Raw genomic sequence first — 24,290 nt, 5'->3', positions numbered from 1 at the left:
CCCCCCCTTTTCTTTTTTCTGGCATCTGGTGGTGGCAGAACCTCAAGGGAGATTTGAGAGAAAAGTGGTGATACATATAGAAATAGTTTTCCCTCTCAGATAATTTCATCAGCAGAAATTACATAAACATTAGTCAGTTGAAATGGGCTATATTTTCAGCAAAACTTGGTCATGCCTAAGTCCCATTTGTCTGAGTCCCACAGGGTGAGGGATCTGCCAGGATGGTGCTTCCCCAGAGGTCGATGAATCCAATAGGTCTTCAGTCTGTCCATGGAGACTGACTTTTCAGCAGACTTGGCAAGCCCTCCTGTTGAAGCTCTAGTCAATTTCTCAAACAGGAAGCTCACCATCTAGACAGTTGGCATTCTTAGATTAACTCTAGTTAGTGAGAGAGGGGTTATCTAAGAATGTCAACAGCCTAGGTGGTCAGCATCCTGTTTGAGATTTTAATGTTTAATGTTTTTCCCTAGATCTGCTGGAAATGAAGTGTGTGTGGGAGTATTCATAGAGGTCAGGTAATAAAATATTTGGGGGTCAACCTACCAAAAGCAGCTTAGAGCCCTATTCTGCAATAGTGTCAGCAAAGAAGGATCAAACTATATTTTACATCAATGTGTAGTCTGGCCTTGCTTGCTTAATTCCCCCTTCCCAAATGTATACTTAACTTATGGAATTCACTGCCACATGATGTGGCAATGAGCGCCGTCCTCAATGACATTTTAAAGGAGTAGACAGAATCATGGAGAAAGGTCTATCAACTGTTTTTAGCTATGGATGCTTTAAAATTCAGAAGTAGTATACCTCTGTATTCCATATCGAGACAATCAACAGGGGAGGCACCAGACTAGCCGCTGTTGGAAACAACAAGACGAACCAGTTGATACAGAAAACCAGGTCCTAGGTTCCACATCACTCCAGTAATGTAGGAATGGATGAACCACAAAGAGATGCAGGATCACATGAGAAGAACCACGCCAGCAACAAAGGCTGAGTTAAGAAGGTGATGCTGATGAGCTTTTAGCTGCATAAACATATCCTTCATCCATTACAGGAGCAGGGTGGAAAGCAGCTATGAGGAGCAATAATCACACCGCTTGCATAACTTAAGAACCAGACTATTGAGCAATAGTGCAGCTGCTTCTCTATTCAGAGGAAGTACTTAGTCCAATAGCAGAAACTGCCTAGTGTACCCCCATGAACTGTTGCATCCTATATTCTTCTCCTTTATTTTGATGAGGCTTGTCAGCCTCGAAAACAGCCCACTTAGGAGAAGGAAAACTGACCCTAAACCTCCACAGCCTTGAGGGACATCTTTGGAAGAAGAAAAGGCTAAGGAGCAAACCCTACCAAACCTGGAGTGGAGGCCCTAGGATGGATGGATGGCACATTATACACCTCATTCCAGCGGCCATGCAGCCATGCTGGTGCCAAATGAATTGGTCTTGCCATCTGGGCAGCCCAGGGCCTCCATGCACACTACCCAGGCTTGCACCCCGGGGAGGTCACTTTGGTCCTGTTAACACAGCAGTTTTGACTTCACCCCCAGAGATGTACTCCATTGTGTCTCAAGATAGACAGGTGCCAACTACTTTGCTGCAATCAAGGATGCTTGCACCAGTGTAAAAACAGAGAAATGGTGCACTGCCAGCTCCAAATATCACACAACCATACAATGTGCACATTTAACATTAGCAGAAGAAAATCCAATAGAAGCAAAGTATTTCTTTTAGAGGAAGAGACTGAGCCTGGAAAATAAGAGAATGAGTTTTCTGTCTTTGTGACTTGTTTTAAGAAGTTTTCTTTATTTCTTCTCCTTTAAAAGTTATCTGAAAAGGACCATGCACAGAAAGGCTATGTGTAGCCATACAGAAATAGTGAATCAATAAAATTCTAATGGCTATCCCCTTTTCAGTTGTCTAACCAGAGAAACTAGAGAGAACAAGAGGTGAGAGAGGTGATTCTCTTTTGTAATAGCAGGAATTGAAGTTTTGAGTGGGCGACAGAGGCATTTGCCTTGTCTCTTCAAATAATATGTTCTTGGAGAAAGGTAATAGCCTTTTATTGTCAAATCTTAAGATTCCTAGAATGGCACATATGTGTGTACAGAGTTGGAAGGGGGAAGGGTGCAGCTTTGCTGGTATAGCTTATGGGCATATGGTCTTGGTTGGTATGGATACCGTTCACTGAGCTGATTCTGAGTGAAGTGCTGTTGTGCAAGCCATCAACATACTTAGCTCGAGATGCAAATGATAGCCCACAACTAAAACGAAAAGGTCGTAGGGCAACAGCTTACAGGATCATGTGCTCAGGATCACTCCAGTTTTGTAACCCTTTGCTAATCAGAGTGGATTCTGCTCTCTGTAGTTCTCACCTTGCTAGTCATTCCACCCTTTTGTCTACAGTGTGTATGTGCAGGATACAGAGAGCCAGCTTAGTGGGGTGAAGTGGTTTCCAAGCTGTATTGTAGGGGACCCTGAGTTTTCTCAGTAGCTGATCAAGATCAGTAATGGTGAACAAACTTTACTGAAAAGCAGTTTCTCAAATACTACTGGTCTTCTCCTACAGCAGGGATGGGGAAATGGTGGCCTTCCCAATGGTTTTGATTAAAACTTTCATCAGCATGGCCAGTGAGTAGGGTTGATGGGAAATGTGGTCCAACAACATCTGGAGGACCACAGGTTCCCATCCCTTGTGTTGCATGCATTTATCAGCTCATGTACTTATCATGTAGTACCAGTGAGTCTCAACACATTTGGCCAGCAATTGGCATTGACAGAATGCACAAAACACATAACCTCTTCCCCAAGAATTCTCTGTACCTCACACAGGTTGTGTAGCAGATGTGCAGGGTTTCCTTGGCAGGGATGAAGTCTGAACATCTCTGGTATAATAGACAGACCTGAGAGATGCTCAGTCATGAACCAATGTGGGCGGCTTCCCTTACTTCACTGGGCATAAAAGTGGGATAACCCCTGGATCTGCTGCTCTATGTTCCCTGGAGAGAAAGGATGCACATAATAAAACATAACAATCCCGGTCCACTTTATACACTTGATCAAACAAGTAGTAGCCTACAAAAGCTTAGGCACTCGGGTGCCATAACATTTGTTGTCTTTTTATAGCCTCCTGTACTGATCCAGTCATGATGCTGATGCAAATCCCATTAACGCCAATGAGATTATTTCCACCATCTTCACCGATTCAAATTCTAAATTTCTTTTGGTGACAGATGCAAGCCTAAATGCAACAATTCCATTATGGAAACCGTTTTTCAAAAAATTAGATTAGCTTCAGTACATGAAGCATAACAGCACTGACTAGATGATCCTTGATGTGTGAACATAAACAATGGAAGAGATTCCAATTATCTCTAATTCAGATTTTAGGCCAAAATCAGAGGTGTTGATGAATAATGGATTAGCTTTTTTGCAGAAACATCAGTACCGAGCAGAACAAATATGAAAGAAAGTTTGGAAGGGGGGCTTCTGTATACGTGGGAGATGAGTAATTTGTTTAAACAGACATATGCCACATTTCTATCTCTTGATATCTCAACACTGCTTCAATTAACAAAACACATGTCAACAGGCAGCTTTGAAACAGGTAAAAAAAAAATGGGTTCTAATTTATAGCTGGTGCATTTTGGGGTAAGATTTGGTCTTGACATTTTCTGGGAATCAGGGCTGGACCATGGGAAGGCGTCTGAAGACAGGAAAGGAAGGGCAATCAGGTTCAGAGAGTGAGCTACCAGGCAGTACTGAAGGCAAGACCAGGAACACAAGAGCTCAGGTAGATCCTTCTGATGAAGCAAAGCACCAGTGAGTTGACACAGGAAGCTTTCATATACAACTTCCTGCCCAGAAGCAGCCAGTAGTCCAGTGAATAGGCCAAATCCAGAACTTGGAATGTTCTTCACAGAAAGGATGCAATTGGGTCCTTTTTCACATGGGACAGTGGTCAGCAATTCCTGCTAGAGGGATAGTCTGCTACAAATATACATTACACCTTCACAGGAGAACTTGCCTCCATTGCCTCTGGGTAGATAACAGTAATAATTATGCCCACTTATTTGAGTCATGGGGCATCTCCATGGCAGAACTCATGTTCCTTACAGGGTGGTGATGCTGGCATCATGGAGACCCTATCAGAGGGCATCGTATATATTTACAGGTGCTATTAATTACATAGAAGATGTGGGGGACATTAATACCTGTGATAAGTATACTGTGGAGGTCTGCCCTTGAAAGTAGCTCTACATATATTTGATGACCATTGTTGAATGCTGTGCAGAGGTATAATTTCATGTCTCTATGGTGGCAGAGGAGCAGTGAGCATTCTGTTAATGAGTGGGATTTCTATAAAGGTTTGACGATACACTCTTGGGTATATTCAAGATTAAATTGCAAAAATGCAATGTGCTCCATGGGGGGGGAGGGATTTTCTTGTGATTATGTGGTGTGAAAAGTTGCCATCAGCAGTATATGTACTCCTGACTCTGAGGAATCATAATATGTGGTGTCAAACAAAGGTGGCTGGGTGAGAAATCCCCACTCTCCTCTCCCTCTAAATGAGATGTTTGATGTTCAGCAGAATAATAATTTTGTCTGCAGGTGTCCGTATTTCAAGACACATTTGGATAACATGTCTGTAGCTGTAGCTACATGTGAAAAGAACATTAGTCTCATGTATTATTTGGGTTGGAGGAACTGTGTATATTTTGTGAAAAGGGCTGGGACCGAGACAGGAAGGTGGTTCAGATTGATTCTAACTGTAAAAGGATGCATCTGGATAAGATTTCCTTCAACTTTTTATCTGAGCCCTGGCTCAAGAGCTCTGCTCAGTCATTATCCATCCCTTATGTCCACGGGTCATTATCACAGTGCGCCATGCAAAGGAAGGTTTCCTGCATAAGCCATCAAAGGCTGTTGAGAAATGTATGATCATCATTGTCGCACAGATAATATCTATGGAAGTTTACCAGCAGCACCAGCCATTCAGATCTTGGAAAGGAAAAAAACTTTTCATCCACACAGTTCTCTTTTGTGTTACAGGAGAAGCTATTGGTCACTGATCAATGTTAGCCATGTTATAGATTTGGAAGAGGGACCCGTCCCCCACCCCAAACCCCAAGAAATTAATAAATGGCAGGATTTTGATTATTTGGGATGTGAAGGGAGAAATACAAACTGCAGAGTAATTCCTGGGCAAGCCTATGCAAAATGACCTGGCCAAGCTAGGGCCATTAAGAAACAATATAGGGCCACTGAGGGCTATTGGTAAGGCAAGAAAAATGTCCTTCCCTCCTGCCCAGAGACAGAGGTTTGGAAGGTTGCCAGGGTTACTGGGTATGAGGTGATAGGAAGAGTCTTTAGCAAGGGTTGCTTGGAAGAAGGAAAAGGAAGAAGGACTGGGATCCATGTTGGGCGGGTTGGCTGCAGGTAGGCTAGGAGAGATGCCTTGGACTCCATGGCTGCACTGCTGTCCCTCTCAAGTCCCTCTTGAAATCACCATGCTGTAAGATCTGGACTCCCTCTATGCAGACTGAAGGTGTAAATAGGTGAATCAACCATATTTCTTAAAACTATGACAGTCTCTGCCATATCTCAATTCCCTAAAGGACCACAGACCCTGGGTGAGTGCCTGGAACTCCATGGTTCTTTCCACCATTGGGCAGAGAGAGGGGGAGGCAGCCAACTTTTGTAGCAGCCATCAGCCACTATTTGCAAACTGGGTAGTCTCTGCTGTTTAATAGTCAAAATTAGTTGTAAGAAGATTGTTTACGGCACTGTCATCCCATGGAAACATCACAAGGTGCATCAAGCCACTGGTGGCAACTGTTGCTTGTACACTATTGCAAAGGGATGATTGTATTGTATGCACTGGAATTGGACATGGGTAAGGAGTTCTGGAAATAGACAAGAATACAATAATCAGGATGCTATAATCTGTTTATTGGATTACACCTTGTTTGGAAAGGCAGAGGTAGCCTTGTGTTTATTAGTGTATATGCCAAACTGGCAGGCTGCTCTGAAAACTTTTAAAAATAAACTGTTTGTAAAGATCACAAGACATTACATCTAACTAAATAGGCAGCATACAGTAGAAGCAGTTGGAAAGGATGGCTGATTTGCATGTCTTTCAGGCAGGATACCTTAGAAGACATGGTGTAAGTATTTAGCACTATCGCCAGAAAGAGAGCAGAGATGCAAAAAGTTGTTGCTTTTTTAAAAGCATTATTTGCTAGGATTTTAATACTGTATATCGCTGCAACACATATCCAGAAAAGGCAAAGCTGTTTCCAGAACTTTGTGAATATGGCCAATCAAGCCAGGGATCCACTGCAAAATAATAGTTTTATAAATGCATTTGATCCTTTCAGAGTAAGAGAATTCTGGGGATTTTCTGCAAATGGAGTTAAGCAATGACTCAGATCAGTGTTTTGGAAACTTTCATGGCTGAGGTTTGCTCTGAAATTGTTGTATTAGTAAATGTAAGGCTCATATGCCTAAGTTTTATCAGTTTGTGCCTGTCTCATGGTCACTTTCACACATGGGATCCTTCAAAATTATACAAGAAAGCAACAGCTTAAATCTAACCTGGGAAAATAAAGAAAGTTGCTTTGCTGTTGCCTGCCAGAACTATTAAACTGACTTGCTAGCCTTGTTGTTTTTAGTTTCCTTTAACACATTGCTGCTTCTGATGTCTTGTGGCTTGAAAAGCTTTCAAAGGGAATGTTGTTGTTAAATAAGAGGAAGCTTATAAACATCCCAAAATACCACTTTAAAGACTGACATCAGCAGACATTTGTGTTGTCTCTGCCGATTTGCTGAAACATTCATGTGCTTGCATCTTGACATAAGGGGTTTTGCACATTCAGCTACGCTGGTACAATTTTAGTAGGAAAGTCGCACACATTTGAGGAGAGCCAAACACACACACACCCCTCCACAAATGTTCACAAGAAGGAACAAGAGGAACATAGGATGGCTTGCAGCCTGATGCAAGCAGAACTGTGTTCAGTCTGCGAGCCATTGCCTCCCAAGCTCCCTGCCCCACCATGGAAAAAATGTAGGAAGTGAAGAGAAAGCAGAGGTTGCATTTGTCCCTGAAAACTATCTCTTCCTTTCCTCCTCCTCCTGCCCCCAGAACTGGGACTAAAATTATATCCCAGCATCCTTGGTGGAGAAGTGATGTCTCAGATACTATTCACAAAGCCTCCTCCCAAGCAGGAATGGGATAGCATCACTTTCCAACTAAGGATGCAGGGACTAATAATTCATACTCCAGTCCCATGTGGGGGAAAATGTGCTACTGAGAGCATTCACAGCCACCGCTACCTGTACAGCATTTCCTGTTGCAAGTAGTGAGAGTGCCACCCCACTACACCAATGGGACACAGCAGACATCGTCCTGAGAAAACTCAATGATCCCGATTTTATTTTATTTTATTCTTTGGTAGATTTGCAAAAAGAAAAACACACACCAATGAATAAATTTTAGAAAGGGGCAAGATTTGACATGGACGCACAAAGCATTTTCTTTTATATATAAAAAAAAATCAAGACTCCTTCTGCTCCCCCTTTCTTCCTGCCCAGGGCAACCCTGCCCTCTACCTGCCTCTCAGAGCCAGCACATCACATCAGTCTGGGGGGCCATGGCCTCTCCTCCTCCTCGCCCACTCTCCAGCTGCCCAAGGGAGGTGGCCAATCACAACACGTAGGCCAGTGTGGTGTAGTTGTTAAGAGCGGTAGTCTCGTAATCTGGGGAACTGGGTTCGCGTCTCCGCTCCTCCACATGCAGCTGCTGGGTGGCCTTGGGCAAGTCACACTTCTTTGAAGTCTCTCAGCCCCACTCACTTCACAGAGTGTTTGTTGTGGGGGAGGAAGGGAAAGGAGAATGTTAGCCGCTTTGAGACTCCTTCGGGTAGTGATAAAGTGGGATATCAAGTCCAAACTCCTCCTCCTCCTCCTCTTCTTCTTCTTCTTCTTCTTCTTCTTCTTCATAGTTAATAGTTGATCAGCAGCTACACTATCTAGTGAGCACTGATCCTTAGCATGAATCTTACTTACATATTCTGTTGAAAAATATCAGCTGATGAAGATTATTATGAAACAGTAGTACAGTGGTACCTCGGGTTACATACGCTTCAGGTTACAGACACTTCAGGTTACAGACTCTACTAACCCAGCAATTGTACCTCAGGTTAAGAACTTTGCTTCAGGATGAGAACAGAAATCGTGTGGCAGTGGCGCAGCAGTGGCGGGAGGCCCCATTAGCTAAAGTGGTGCTTCAGGTTAAGAACATTTTCAGGTTAAGAACGGACCTCTAGAACGAATTAAGTACGTAACCAGAGGTACCACTGTATCATTCCGGAGACACTGTCCTTTTGAGGCTTTTGAGACATCTTCCGTTGAAACTTTTGAAAGACTATTGAGAGACTTTACTTTTGAAACTTGAGACGTCTTCTTTTGAAACTTTTGAAAGACTATTGTGAGACTGTCCTTAGGCATCTGTTTTGAACACACAGCTTGACGGTCCTCGCTACCACTCTGTTATATTGTACATATGAACTCTGATTGGCTTATTCCTATAATTTGAATGATATCATTATTCTATTATATATTCTCTACTATTAGCCTATGTCTTATGTTTGTATTGTTGTGACTGGTTCTTATTGCAACACAGGGGTTTGTTTTTGGTTCAAGGGAGTAGGCCAGCAGTGGCGGCCATGGAGAAGCAACGGGGTGCTCCCTTGTGCTACTGCCACCACTGCTACATCTAGGGACAAGCGCTGGCTCATCTTCCTCTGCTAGCTTGACAACAGCACTGGCAGGGGAAATGGAGACATTCCAGGATCAAATCAGAAGCTGGGATGGTTTCTGTAATTTCAGGACTGTCCCTAGAAAATCGGGATACTTGGAGGGTATCGTAGCGGTTATGTTGCTCTATCAGAGCTCTGCTGCTGCCAGCCAGGGAGTTGGATTACAGTCTTACGTGGCTCACAGTCCTGTTTACACTGCCTTGAGGGCATGCTCCAGTGAATACAGAACATTCACATATGTATATTCACTTCTGACTAGCCATTGATTGGCTCACACTGTAAGGGCATATCATCCTATACTATAAAAAAGCCCCAGTCAGTTTAACAATCAATGGCTTCCCCCACAGAATCCTGGGAAATTGAGTTTAGTGAGGGTGTTGACAGTCTTTAAGAGATCCCCTCACAGAACTTCTGGTGCCAAGATCCCAAGGGGAAGAAGGAATGACTGCTAAACTGACTAAACTCTGTTGATATGGCCACAGAACCCACAAACCTGATTTTTACTGATAGCTCTCATATTCACAGCTGACTGAGAAGAGCTAAATTAAGTTACTGCCTCATTGAGACCATTACTGCATCTTATTATACTAAATCTTAACATTTATTATACAAAATCCACAGTGAATTCTTTTCTAAAATTTATTTTTTTAAAAAAATCTACATATAATGTACCTGTCAGGGGCTCAGGAGCTGAGGCACAGGGAAGATGGGAGATGGAGAGCGAGGGGGAGGGGGAGGAATCCGAAGGGAGCGTAGGAGGGGACAGTGGTCCGAGGGATTCCATAAGCCTCTCCAGCGAATCGGAAGATTCACAGAAGGGAGCGCCAGTGGCCAGGGGCAGGGGGGTCCCAAGGGGAATGCCCCAGGAGCAAGGGGGCAGCAGGGACTCCCAGAGCAGTAGTTGGAAATCAGGACCAGCTTCCCCACCAGAGCAGAGTGGGGGGGAAGAGTCCCAGGCATCGGGGCCAGTGCTTTCCCCACCAGGGAGAGGAGACGAGGCAGAGTCTACCACGCCTCCCTCGGAGAGTCGGACAATGGAAGGGAGGTCAGATCCGGCCAGTGTCACAGAAGAGGGAGGCAGTGATAGAAGTAGTGTAACGGTTAGGAGAAAGGTCACTGGGTTGGCGCGAGAAGCAAGTTCAAATGTACAGGAGCGCGGGACAGCAGAGAGTGAGGATTGGGAACCGGGTCCTAAAGCACACCGGAGGCAGGGGGAGGAGCTAAGCGACTCAGCGTCGGAAGAGTCCAGAAAGGGCAATGCCCCAGAGGGCAGGAGGACCCAGAGGAGAAGAGAGCAGCGCAGGAGGTGGAGCAGGGCTAGGATCTTAAACTGGTGTGGAAGGGGCGGAGACTCAGACGGGACTTCGCCGATCTAGAGTCTAGACGTAGGGCTGCACGCTCTGGCTTTGAAATGGAAATTAAACTTCAATAAAGACTTTTGTACATAACATCAGCCTGGCGTTGGTCCTCTGTGAGCTGGGACCTAGAGGCAGCTCTGACAGTACCTTTTACTAAATTAAAAACAGAACATTTAAAGTAACAGACGGGTAACAATTTTTTATTTTTTTAAAGGAACTGGGAGGTTAAATTTTTAAAATGAAGGCTTTTCCTTTAAAATAAAAGTATCTTTTGCACTGAAAATGTAAACGAACTTGGAACTAGTTATGATTAGGAGTGACCCTGAGCTGTTTCACAGAACTACAGTTCCCAGGATTCCCTGCCTGAGGTCCTTGGCAGCTTTGAAAACCATCTTTCCATTTGTCAAGCGAATGTGCCCTTAATTCCCATTGTTAAAAGACACGTCCTTTATTCACACTGTTTGTTTTGCACCAGCCAATTAAATGTATTTTTTACTTAGGAGGAAGCTCAAATTCAGTGGGAGTCCCCCCCATGGTAAATATACATAGGACTGCATTATCATTATGCATAATTCAGATTCAAATACTAATAATGTCATGAAACTTTATAATATACAGAGGTATCTCCCCTAGGTGCCTCTGAGGCTGCATACTTAGCTACCTGCTGCTAATTGCTCCTGGAGGGCATTTCCTGCACGTTCCATGCTGCCACCTCACCCTGCGTGCCTCTCTTGTTTGTGTCAGGCTTTGTTTGCCAACTGAAAAGAGCCCCGCCCTGCTGAAGCAACCCAGTAGCGATAAACAAGAATACTAAGAACTGATACCCTAAACTTAATCCAGCCCAGTTTTGAATAAGCTTGTTTACCATTGCACTCGCACATGACAAGGTCACAAACCAGCACAGAGCTTGCAGCATTTAAACTCGTAATAGACTCAATAAAATTCACTCGCATAAAAACATTCTTGTGAATTGCCACGTGCTCCTTATGAATGCATAAAAAAATGAATTTTTAAAAGATGTGTTTGCTGCATTAAATGGCTTTGTTACTTCGCTGCGTAGAGATAACAGGCAAACTGAACAACCACCCCGTTTTGCAAATTCCAAAACTTCTGCATCACCTCCCCATATAGTATGCTTGTTTGATGTGGTGCAGTTTCAAATAATAGCTGTGGACCTCACAATAAACCAGTGCACAGTGCTTGAAGGGTAGCAATACAACACTACGTATGTGGAAGCACTCAATGAGTATGGAACCTGGTCAGTGCCTAGATGGAAGATGACATATATCCCATGTAAACAACTCTGAGGTTTCTAAAGAAAGGAAGCGTTTAGTATCATCAGTAAAATAACAAGCATACTATTTACAATTGAGAGGATATTTTGTAGCATAGTGTTTCAGTTGCCATACTCAAAATTTATAATCAATTTTTTGAGGGTGTAATACCAACGTGTCAGAGGGGAGGCGTAAATTTGAAGGCAGTTCTACCACCTAATGCAAACCCCTTCTGGTCTCAAGCCAGCAGAGTGGAAGTGAGGATGGAAGAACAGTCTGCATACCTCAGTTGTTTCTGATAATAATAATAATAATACTAGAACGATGGGGGAGGAGACGCTCCTTCAGATATACTGGACCGAGGCTGTTTAGGGCTTTAAAGGTCAGCACCAACACTTTGAATTGTGCTCGGAAACACACTGGGAGCCAATGTAGGTCTTTCAAGACTGGTGTTATATGGTCTCGGCGGCCGCTCCCAGTCACCAGTCTAGCTGCCGCGTTCTGGATTAGTTGTAGTTTCCGGGTCACCTTCAAAGGTAGCCCCACGTAGAGCGCATTGCAGTAGTCCAAGCGGAAGATAACCAGAGCATGCACCACTCTGGCGAGACAGTCTGCAGGCAGATAGGGTCTCAGCCTACGTACCAGATGGAGCTGGTAAACAGCTGCCCTGGATACAGATTTGACCTGTGCCTCCATGGACAGCTGTGAGTCCAAAATGACTCCCAGGCTGCGCACCTGGTCCTTCAGGGGCACAGTTACCCCATTCAGGACCAGGGAATCCTCCACACCTGCCCGCCTCCTGTCCCCCAAAAACAGTACTTCTGTCTTGTCAGGATTCAACCTCAATCTGTTAGCCGCCATCCATCCTCCAACCGCCTCCAGACACTCACACAGGACTTTCACCGCCTTCACTGGTTCTGATTTAAAAGAGAGGTAGAGCTGGGTATCATCCGCATACTGATGAACACCCAGCCCAAACCTCCTGATGATCTCTCCCAGTGGCTGCATGTAAATGTTGAAAAGCATGGGGGAGAGGACAGAACCCTGAGGCACCCCACAAGTGAGAGCCCAGGGGTCTGAACACTCATCCCCCACCACCACTTTCTGAACACGGCCCAGGAGGAAGGAGCGGAACCACTGCATGACAGTGCCCCCAACTCCCAGCCCCTCAAGACGGTCTAGAAGGATGTTATGTTCGATGGTATCAAACGCCGTTGAGAGATCCAGCAGAACTAGGAAACAGCTCTCACCTTTGTCCCTAGCCCGCCGGAGATCATCAACCAGTGCGACCAAGGCAGTTTCAGTCCCATGATGAGGCCTGAATCCCGACTGGAAGGGATTCTGAGCCTTAAAGTATTAATTTTGGGTGTGAGGATTGTCTGTTTCCATCCCATTATTTCCAGCAGGAGGGGAAAGGGGAGGGGGAGAGGTTTAGAGATGCTCAGAGGTGTCTAAACCTTCCTCCAGTTGTTGGATCCAGAATGTCCCCAGAATGTCCCTTTTCTGGCCCTACTGATGCCAGAAGTGTGATGTCAGTTGGGCCAGAACTTCAGAGGGATGCTGGTGGTTGTGAAGAAGTAGGCTTCAACACTGAAGTTTGGTCTTCAACATCCAAGGTGAAGATCCAGTCTGCCCTATGGCTACATAGGATTGCACTCTTAAGTGATTATATGAACACCACAATATTAAAGAGCATTCTCTACCCAGATTCAAACATCAGCAAAATTATTTTTCTCTCAGGAACAATGAAGTAAATTTGCTCCTTGCTTCTAGCATTCTGGTTAGTTATTGCAAAAGCACTGGGGAATCATGATCTATCCTTAGGAGGATTCAAAGTTGTATTTTATTGACTTAAACTGGACTACATGTATTTGGGCTTTGTTATTTCTTATTAAAAAAAACAATCCCCACTCCAATCTCACTCTTTCCAGGATGACTCTCAACAGTTAGCACTATGCCATCCCCATTACAAAACCTCTGGCTGTGGGCCTGATTTCAAACAGTACAATAAAACAAACTAGAAATTATTGTCATTATTATTATTTCCAGCTTAAAGGTAAAGGGTAAAGGGACCCCTGACCATTAAGTCCAGTCGTGACCGACTCTGGGGTTACGGCGCTCATCTCGCTTTATTGGCCGATGGAGCCGGCGTACAGCTTCCGGGTCATGTGGCCAGAATGACTAAGCTGCTTCTGGCGAACCAAAGCAGCGCACGGAAACGCCATTTACCTTCCCGCCAGAGCGGTACCTATTTATCTACTCACACTTTGACGTGCTTTCAAACTGCTAGGTTGGCAGGAGCAGGGACCAAGCAACAGGAGCTCACCCCATCGTGGGGATTTGAACCGCCGACCTTCTGATCGGCAAGTCCTAGGCTCTGTGCTTTAACCCACAGCGCCACCCGTGTCCCTATTTCCAGCTTAGTTTATAGCAAAATATGTAACATCATGAGATAAAAGCTCAGTTTCTACAGTAAAGATGCTGGGCCCATTTTATACTGCTCCACTGATTTTCAAATTTTGTTGTAGAAACCCTTTGATTTTCAGACACTTTTCAGGGGTTCCTTGTGAGTAATGGCAAGCAAGCTTTCCTAAAAGCAAGATGGCATGCTCCTATTAGCCTTCCTTTGCAATTCCAGAGTACCCTATCAATTTGCACATTGTAGAATCCAGTTTCATAAACAAGACACTTTCAATGCCCCACATAAGCTGAGGGTGAGATTAGAACGCAGCCCACAATGTTCTGCAGGGTTTTGGGTTTTCATGACAAATGAAACTGACGTGAAAGGCTCTCTGCAAGGAGGGAAGCTTGAAAACTATTGCAACTAGATCCAAAGATGCCTAGGAAGGTATTGGCTGTAGCCTGACTGAAGATTCAGTAAACTGCTTTTAAGCACTTGTTGCAGAAGTTGCCTGCACCACAGTTGTGGCCAATCTGGTTTGCAATGGAGTATCTAATATGTTGAAATTAACTGAGGGTTTCTGCTTCACGCCTCTGTACCACACCTTCTAACTGGGAGGCCCGAGGTAATACTAAGCTCATAAAGCATGCTGAGTATGAACATTCCAAGAATACCTCCCTTTGTGTACAGGTTGTGCTGTTACATAAGAAAGACAGGCAATCCAGCCTCTCATCCCCTCCACTGGTTTACCACATCACTGCATTCCAATAAGGCACTTTCAGCAATGTTTCCAAGCAATGTTTCCAGCAATGTGTTCCTCCTGTACAAATCTGAGGTGAAAGATCCTCTATGATAAGAAGACTGTTTTTCCTTAGATGCTCCCCAACCTTTTTGCTACTGTACATGAGTGACTTAAATCACTAGTAAGCTAGAAGTCTCATTATTTGCTATTTACAGAGTGAGAAAGATCATGTCTTTTCTGTGGCCTGCCCTCATTATTCCTTCCCCATTTCCTCACTCCTTCCGCACCAAACTTCTTTTTCAGAACAGCATTTCATTGCACATGTATTAGGGAAGGATGAATCTCTATGTTTCTAGACCACGTCACAAGTTTTCACCCATAATTTATTTCAATTTCCGCATTAATCTGCATTTAAAAAACAACAACAAACCCTTCTCAAAATCAGGGGTGGTGTCAAGGGTTGGCATGTGGTGTATTTTTCTCCGAGAATATGCATTAAAATGGGCCTTTGCTCTCAAAATCCATATTTTGATACTTTCCAGAACAATGTCATTACACTTGGAGAAATGTGAAATATGGTGGATAACTTAAGTTCCAATGCACACATTGGTCTGAGATGTGTGCATCAGGTTGTTTCATACAGGAATCCAAAAAAATGTGAATTCTTCAAGTGGTTGTAGCATGCATGATGTTCTGTGAACTCTTCTTAAAGAGCAATGTACATGTAATGAACCTAAACATTACTGAAAGAACTTACTAAGAGGATGTAAATGGCATATGTCAAAGCTACTTCCCTTGTAATTAACATGATTCAGAAGAATGTAAATTGGTGCCTTTGTAATTACTTGTTGCTGTCCTGTAGGAATCGGGTATGCAATTTATCCAAGTGTCTTTAAGTAAATCGGTTGCAGCGCACTGTAATCCAGTTCTTCATTTGTTTTTGACTCTTTAAATTATCACGGTTCCCTTTGACCCCCGCCTTCACAATTTTATGTAAAAGTGCTTAGTCTAAAGAAAGAAGGAAGCCCCGCTCAGACTTGTTGAGTAGGATAAAATACTTTTGAACAGTTTCTCTTCCCAAAAATTTTATGTGTCAAACTGAGTGCTATTTATAGAGCTATGTGTAGATAACACATTCTGCAGTGCAAATGGAGCGCATTGGTCTTGTGTCTGAGCTGTAATTCTTATGCTTGTTTACTCAGAAATAAGTACCACATCGTTCAGTGGATCTTACTTCTAAGTAAGTGCATATAGGATTATGCTTAAGACACATTAAACATCACGAGACTTATTTTTTAATACAGTAAGCCCACAATTTCCATGCCTTTAACTTGTGCATGTTCATCTTTATGTGCTGGCTGGGGCGGGGAGAGCATTAAAAGGGGGTGAAAAGGGGGTGGGCATCCAGGAAAAAAGACTGGTAATCCCACCCACCATTGAACCCCCTGTGTTTTGACTATATGTGATTTTAGCTTTATGGATAAATATGGATAGGGTCACACTTTTTGGCCAGCTGTGATAAACTCTGTCATTAGCAACTTTGAATGAATCAGTTTCAGTTTCACACCATAAAAATGACAAAACTGTCATTTTTGGAAGGGTTTGGAGTAGATAAAGGAAATAGGAACTGTAAAATATTCTCAGCAGTTGGAAGAATGCAACCTGAATGGCAGCCTTTACCATAGTATAAGCATCACCATCTAACCTATAACTGAAATATTATTTGCATTTTACCAAGACAAAACAGAGAATGGCTTGCAAAGGAGAACAGCAGCAAAACCCTGGAAAACCCCAAAGTGCACAGCTACAAACCAACTGGCCTGCTAGTAAAAACAACACAGATAACATCTGGCCAAGCCAGTTTCCTGCTGGTTGTTTGGCAAGCCTACCAGCCAGCCAGGTGCATAAAAACCTCCCTGCTTTGGCAGTTCAAGGCAAGCAGCAAAAGGAGAGATTTGTAATACTCCTCTCAAACCAAACTGAAGTCATGTTCTTTCCTGTAATTTCACACAACTTTGAAATGTACCCCATCTTGGCTGGGGGTCAAACTGGTTTACGGTCAATTGACGATGATAGCTTTTATTGTGTGCTTCCTTTACACATTTCCAGCCATGTAAAATCTAGGTATCTAAGAGGAGCTTTACCAACCTTACAAACCATGCTTGGTTATTTGTTTCCGTTACACTTTTCTTTAAAATACAGAGGTTTGGGTCAAATATTTTATCAATCCACAATCTAAGCCAAAGTCAGACTTGTACTTCTTCTTGCAGACAATACACACATATTAAATGCACTAAAGTTGTTGGACTACAATTCCCATCACCAGAGGTGTACCTAGGGGTTGGAGAAGCCGGCACTCTCTGGGGGTGTAGGCCCTGGGGGAAGACAAAAATCACCCCAGAAATCTGCCTCCAGTTATCTGTGTCAGGTCATGAGTTTAGACCAGAGCTGGAAACTGAGCAGTAGGAGAAATGGTGAGGCGGTATGAAGGTAGACCGCTGGAGACTATGGCATCTATGATGTATATGTGTTTAGCAACATGCCACTGCTGTTGCAGTAAGATCAAACGCAGGAGATTCTTCCTGTCTTTCTTGCCATTCCTCCTCACCTCACCCTCACTCCAGACACTTTGACTACTTGGGTCACATAAAATGTAGTGATTTCTAATGTGGCTACTATGGTAAAGTGATTTGCGGGGGGGGGGGGCGGGCAATACAGATCCTTGTCAACTGCATAAGGGACCCTAGATACACCTCTGCCCAATCACCCCTGACTTTGGCTGTGCTGACTGATGGGAGTTATAAGTCAACAACATCTGGAAGGTAACACTTTGACTACTCCTAGCCACACACAGAAAACACCAGGGATAAGATACTGGAAAATTGCTTGTGAGGGAAAAGCCCGTTGTTTCCTCAACTACCTTGATAGAACCGTTCTTATCACCATGCAAGGAAAGCCTCAAATGTTGACAGAGATGAACTGCCATGACCTTTGTAACAGAGTGTGGAAAGAGCAACACACAGCCTTGTCCCTAACCACCCATCAACATTCAAGATGAAAAGCTCGTAGAAATTAGTTCTTTCTGAGGTTTGTTTAGAAAAGGGCTTAAGCCGCAGGTTAGTCATTCTTATTAGGCATGTTCGCCATTGTTATTATACACAGCTGCTTTCAAGAGGCACAAGGCAGGCACTAAGTGTAGAGCAGTGGGGGCCAAAATGTAAGTGTTTCTAAATACATTGAAATATATACATTCTTACAAGCAAGGTGGGAAGTGATGGGTTGCTACAACCAGGTTACAACATTGGAGCGATGTCCCGAGTAGCCCAGTTTTAGCAACGGGAATTAGACTAAAAAAAAAAAAAAATGAAAATGAAAAAAATATTAGTCATACTTGCCTTTAAACCAAATATAGCTAAATGATTGGTATCTCTTTCATAAATTTATACAGTATCCTTCTCCTGTCTCCCGCAAAAAGAAATTCAAAGCTGCCAATAGCAATAAAATATACACACAAACCAAATTGACAAATAAACCTTAATTTAAAAACAAAAATCAACAAAAAACATCCATTCATAAAGCTCCCCAAACTGAGTGAAGCTATAAAGGAAAACAGTCTTAAAATATTAATAAGAATGAGAGGATGGAGGTTTTCCATCCTAAACCAGGCTTTAGCCCACAAAGTGTTCGGGCTTGGCAAATCTAAACCAAGAGGACTTTCCACAAGGTGCATGCCACAAAAAGGACTCTGCTCCATTTTGCCGCCCCCTGGGATTCAGGTGATTCCTCAGGTGATGAATGGAGCATGTGAAGAGGAACTTATGGAAGAAGGTGCTCTTTGAAGCATATGGGTCCCAAGCAATTTAGGTAATACTGTATTCTTTTCTCTTCTTTCATAATGCAATATAAATAATACAATCATAATACTTAAGGAGGGGGGGTGCCAGAAATGCACACTTAATTCATTCTTGTTGATCCTCCAGAACAAGTAGATAAATAAATTATTAGAATTTCTCCAAAATTCTTCAGTGGGGTACTTTGTCAAAAGCTTTTTGAAAGTCCAAGTACAAAACATCAACTGGATCACCTCTATCTGTATGCTTGTTAATACTCTCAAAGCACCCTAAGAGGTTAGTGAAACAGGGCTTACATTTGCAAAAGCCATTCTGGTTCTGCTTCAGCAAGACTTGTTCTTCATATGCTTTCCTGGAAGACACATGAAACTAACTGGATGTTATTTCTTGAATTCCCCCAGATCACTTTTTAAAACCTGGCATCCTGATGGCCACTTTCCTTTATAGAGGCCGATCTTAGAGACACATTAAATCTTTTTGTTAACAGTATCAGCTATTTCACATTTGAGTTACTTAAAAACACTTTGGCAAATGCTATCTGAACCTGGTGATTTTCCGTTTTTATTTTGCCACTAAGGCCTAGAACACTTTCTCTTATCACCACAATTCTTCAGACTCACCTTCCTGTGAAAGTTAGTTCAGGCACAGGGATCTGAACTATATTGTCCATTGTAAAAGTATTCACCCAGCTTCTCTGCAATCTTCTTTTCTTCCTTCAATATACCTTTGACCTACTTGTCGTCTAAAGGCTGAAGCACCTCCCTAGCTTATCTCTGGCTACTAATGTATATAATGATTTTTTTGTTGTTGGTCTTTATGTTTGCTTGTTCATAACTATGCGCACCTCACATTTCGTTCCCCCTATCTCATACTGTCTGCTTGCACTTCTTTTGCCAAAGTTTGTTTCCTCATTTGGACAAGACTTTCTGAAGATAGCCTTCTTTGCTTCTAACAGTTCCTTCACTCTGCTTGCAAACCACATCCCCTTGGTCCTGGTGGTACCTTTCTTGATCGGTGGTAACCATTCTAACTCAACTTCTAATATTGTAGTTTTCAATAACCCTGAAGCATTCTGGAGACATCTGACCCTTCTTAACTTTCTCTTTCAACTTCATTTTGGGGAAATTTCCTCTTTTGAAGTCAGATGTGACTGTGTTGCATTTAACAATTAACCATGTGAGTAATCTCGTGCATATTTCAACACAGCAATGAAGGGCCGGGGGGGGGGGGAAGGGTCATGGGGGCAGGGAGTGGAGCATCTAAGAACTGTTTTCGCAATCAGCTTTTAAATTGTCTTTTGCATTTCCTACACTTGAACACAAATAATGAAACCTAAATGAGCTAGAACATTCATTCAGTTTTAAAACAAGTCTCTTCTATATTTGATATGTCTAAATACTGGAAAAAGGGGTAACAAATTAAGACCAAAAGACATGGCTACTTGCGGAAAAAATCAGAGGGATACAGATACAGTACCTGCCCTTTAACCCATAAATTATTCCAGGACAGGACAGCAGTTAACCCTATTAGCTGGGCAAAACGTGTCGGACAATAAAGAGCTATTGTAAGCATACTAACATGATATACAGTAATTGGTTTTTTTTATTATTATTATTTTATTATTATTTACTAATTACGACCATTGTTATAAGAGTAGGAGTAGAAGCATGTTAGCAAGTGGGGAAGGGTAAGTCTCCACCCCAAGAAGCTCACATTCTAAATATACACAATGCGGAAGACAACAAAGGGAAGGGAGGGAGGCAAAGGAAACAGGATGAATGTAAGCAAAAGTTTGTTAGGTTTTAGCTGGGGATGAGAACACTGTTTTAATTATTAGGATCTGGGGAATTTTTCCACAGCTGCTAGCGTCCTATGGAAGTAATGTGAAGTTGATGGCAATGTAGAGTGTGCTGTGTATCTGTTAATTCAGTCTGTTTGGATTGCTGGATGATCATACTATTTGTTGCTTGTAAAACTTTGTAAGGAGCCATGTGCCCTGATAATGCTACATAAATGAATAATAATAATAATAATAATAATAATAATAATAGTCATCCAAATCACAAGTACACAATCCACGATTTGGCACTCATGCAAAGGGTCTGTTTGTCAGTGTTTACCTTACTATCTGTCAGAATTCCCCTTCTGACAAGAAATAACTCAAAAAGCCGTTGTTCGAAACAACGAGGAACTATTTAGAGAAACAGAGTCGGTTCTGTGAAACTGGCTAGAAATACCCTGACTGCTCCACACACGACCTTGGGTGTTTTATTTTTTCAAAATAAAAACTCCAGATCATTCAAGTAAGTTCCTCATCTTTGCAGCCCAGCCCTTTCGATCTCCGAGAAAGCAGAGCTGAAGGGTGAGTGTGGGAATAGTATTACCATGCGACCCAACCTGTTGGAAAGCTTTTCATAAAGGGAAGCAGAGGGTGGGCTTTTCCTTTCAAAGCTGGCACTCTCAGCGCACAAAAGGCAGCTGCAGTAGCAAACTCCACTCCTTTTGAATCAGACAAGCTTCCTCTCAGCCAACGGCAAGCCAAGCCAGCTGCTGACGTCAGAGCTCGTCTGGGAAGCTCGCAGGCTTTCGGGTTTTGCTCAGATCAACTGGAGCTGTTTTTGAGATCTGAGCTGGCGGGAAGGGCAGCTGAAGCCAGAGAGCTTTCTCGTTTTCTCCTCTCAGGCTCGAACTGCGATGCTCGACTAAGGGTTACCTCTCTTAGAAAAGCCACCAGGATCAACATAACACTACAAGCTTATGTACATACTACAGAAAACAATGAGGGTAAGGAAAAATAATTCCCCATTCTTCCTTTATTTCTCTTTTGCGGAATTTTCTGGGAATGTTTTGTTTTGTTGTTCTAATACTTCTTTTCCCCTCCTCCTGAAAGTAAATGGCAGTAAATGGCATTCGGGACTCAGTCCCCCCAGGTGAAGCTTTGGCTTCTCTGCTAAACTGGAGTCGTGTCGCATGTCATTTAAAAGTAGTGCGTATGTGGATATTGTTAAATGGCTTTGCTGTGTTGTGGGGGAAAGAACGGCTCCCACGTTAAAAAAGCTGGAGGGGTGTCTCTTTTTCTCTTTATGGGATCCTGTCAAAGTGCAGTTTTGCTTACAGATCCAAAATGCACATTGCGGTTTGGTTTCGCGTTTGGCTGCTGTCGTATAAATATAATTGGGCCAGCTTCAGAGCACTTGTGCTCCAGAGACTGCTGGTGAAAGTACAGTATGCGTTTTACATTGTTTTATCTAGAAATAAGGAATTCTTTGAGCTCTATTCCAGTGTTTACTGACAGACATAACAAGAGTAGGTGACTTTTAGCCTCGGCATGGGCGAACATAAAGATCTTAAACATCCCAGCTCTGCATTCTTAGCATGCCAAAGCAAATATATTATTTCCCTCTCCCCCCCCTCTCTTAGCTTTTAACTTGTTTGGTTACTGCTCTCTTTTCTTGAAGTGGAACTAGATGTTGCTAGACGCACTACTTTGTGTATATTTTGTACTCCTCATGGCAACCTATAGCATTCTACAATGCACAATGTGATGTCATCATCCGTTTCATTTTTCTGACACCATGATCAATGATAGGAGAGGGAATACATGGCAGAATGTTATGTTATTTTAGATTTTTGTGTTCCTTGGGGCAGGAAGAGGTTTTGCTTTTCACTTATATTATTCTAGAATATACCACATAAGAGAAACATGTCATGCAACTACAAGTCTCAAAACCGTTGAATCCATTGTCTTGGTAGTCAATGTGGTACAGGGGGGTGGCATTTCCCTGGGCTGGGAAAATCCAGGTTCAAACATCTATTCAGTCATGTTTTTGGGGTAGCCTTCAGTAAGTGCCTGTTATGCCAACCTCAGAAGGTCATTGTGAAAAGAAAATGGGGTATTTTAAAGGAAATCCACAGGCAAGCAACTTATTTGAGATAAGCCAGTCCTCTCTAGAGATGTAAAGGCGCTGTCAAAAGAAACAAGAAAATAATCAGGGAAAAACTCCAATTTCCTTCTTTCCCTCCCCTTAAGACTTCCCCCAATGGGGGGACATGGAAGTAGGTTTTGTTGCCACAGAATACCTAAGGGTGTAAAGAAATGGATCCTGGGGAGGTTTAGCTGAATTGCAATGTACAGTCATAAGAACCACGTGACCTCCCCCCCCCCAGGTGTGCATATGTTTCCTCTATCTGTACATTCTGGGGGTGGTGGGTGAGGAACAGCAGCAGAATGCTTTCTAGCATTGCTTCTTAAACTCTGCATGTGCAGGGTGATTGTGAAAGTGGTCTCCTTGCCCAGAGCCAAATACACATGGGGCTCCTTCACAGAATTGGGAACCCTGATTGCCCCACAAACCAAGCTGTACACATGTACAGCAGTTTGCACACATTCTGCTTTTACACTCATTCTGAACATGTGGGTGCCAGGGAGCATGGGTAGTGTGTGCACCAATACCAGCAAAGTTGCTAGCAGGTGCAAGCCTCTACCCAAGTTTATTTATCATGTGAGGAGGGGGTTGTTTAGTATAGATGTGCTAACATGTCATTTCATGGATCTGGAATCTCTTCATGCGCGGCCAAGGATTCTACTATTCATATTCAAATCTAGGTGCCTAAGAACACAAGAGTGGTCCTTCTGGATCAGGCCAAAAGTTCATTTTGTCCAGCATTTTGTTTACATCAACAGCTGGCCAGATGATGAGAAAGGGCATGAAGGCAACAGCCCTCCCATGTTGCCTGCCCTCCACATCTGGTGTTCAGAGGTCTACTGCCTCTTAACATGGTAACTTTCAACTATCACAGCTGAGAGCTGTTGATACACCTGTCTTCCTCAACTGATAAGAGATAAGAACTACACAACTTTTATAAGACATCTGAAGGCAGCCCTGTATTGGGAAGTTTTTAATGTTTGACGTTTTATTATGTTTTTGTATGCGTTGGAAGCTGCCCAGAGTGGCTGGTGTATGAATAATAACATTTTTATTATAATCAGGATTGTATCCTAAATGGGGCCACTGATGAATAAGAGGGAGGGAGCAGCAGGCTTGGAAGCAAACCCAAGGTTTCCAAAAGTACAAAAAGATTTCCCTAGGGGGAAATCTTAAAAGGGAAACCCCAACACTACCAAAGCCATCTAGTTAGTACTGTCCATAGTCAGTGGCCTCAGGATGCTGAATGTCCATTGGTGGAATGGCAACTGGGAGCAGTATGGAATGGTGTTCCTGGAAAAGGGCTTGGCTGGCAGGCTCTAACCTTGAAAAGAAGTGCACTACATGACAACATTTTGGGATGCAGGTGGCACTGTGGGTTAAACCACAGAGCCTAGGACTTGCCGATCAGAAGGTCAGCAGTTCAAATCCCAACAACGGGGTGAGCTCCCGGTGCTCTGTCCCTGCTCCTGCCAACCTAGCAGTTCGAAAGCATGTCAAAGTGCAAGTAGATAAATAGGTACCACTCTGGCGGGAAGGTAAACGGTGTTTCCGTGCACTGTTCTGGTTCGCCAGAAGCGGCTTAGTCATGCTGGCCACATGTCATGCTGGCCAGCTCCCTCGGCCAATAAAGCGAGATGAGCATCACAACCCCAGAGTCGGCCATGACTGGACCTAATGGTCAGGGGTCCCTTTACCTTTACCTTTACATGACAACATTTTGTTGCAGGCCCCACTGGTCTAAGCAGATCCCTGCATCTTGTTGCTTTGAATCTTATGTTAATTATTCACTTTGTGAAGGAATGCCTGACCCTGCGTTTTAATACTATGAAAGAAGCATGTTCCCTCCTATTCCATAATCTGCAGTTTGGGCATGCATCTAGATGAGATAGCCTGACAGTGCACACTGTACATGGG

At 43.3% G+C, this 24,290-nt stretch overlaps 1 protein-coding gene and 1 long non-coding RNA gene across 7 annotated transcripts in view; one reads left to right on the top strand and one right to left on the bottom strand.

Moving 5' to 3' along the window:
- The window catches only part of RASGEF1A (RasGEF domain family member 1A), a 223,333-nt gene that overhangs the window by 154,520 nt on the left and 44,523 nt on the right, over positions 1–24,290 (top strand). Inside the window, exon 1 of one of the 6 annotated variants that reach the window (XM_081861234.1) lies at positions 3,770–3,789. The exons of 4 other annotated variants lie outside the window; for them this stretch is intronic. Coding sequence is in view for 1 of the 2 variants with exons in the window: in XM_081861236.1 (XP_081717362.1) it covers positions 21,205–21,231 (27 nt within the window). In the remaining variant the exon portion in view is untranslated. Of the gene's footprint in view, positions 1–3,769; positions 3,790–21,004; positions 21,232–24,290 lie in introns of those variants that run through there. One more of the 6 variants, XM_081861236.1, reaches the window with a different exon arrangement.
- Positions 1–24,290, bottom strand: part of LOC309341660 — a 150,237-nt gene that overhangs the window by 123,355 nt on the left and 2,592 nt on the right. The gene's annotated exons all lie outside the window — the stretch shown is intronic.

The sequence above is a fragment of the Podarcis erhardii genome, assembly GCF_964252035.2.
Source record: "Podarcis erhardii genome assembly, chromosome: 5".
NCBI lineage: Eukaryota > Metazoa > Chordata > Lepidosauria > Squamata > Lacertidae > Podarcis > Podarcis erhardii.
Note: the sequence above shows the minus strand (reverse complement) of the source record. Positions and strands in the feature narration are given on the sequence as shown.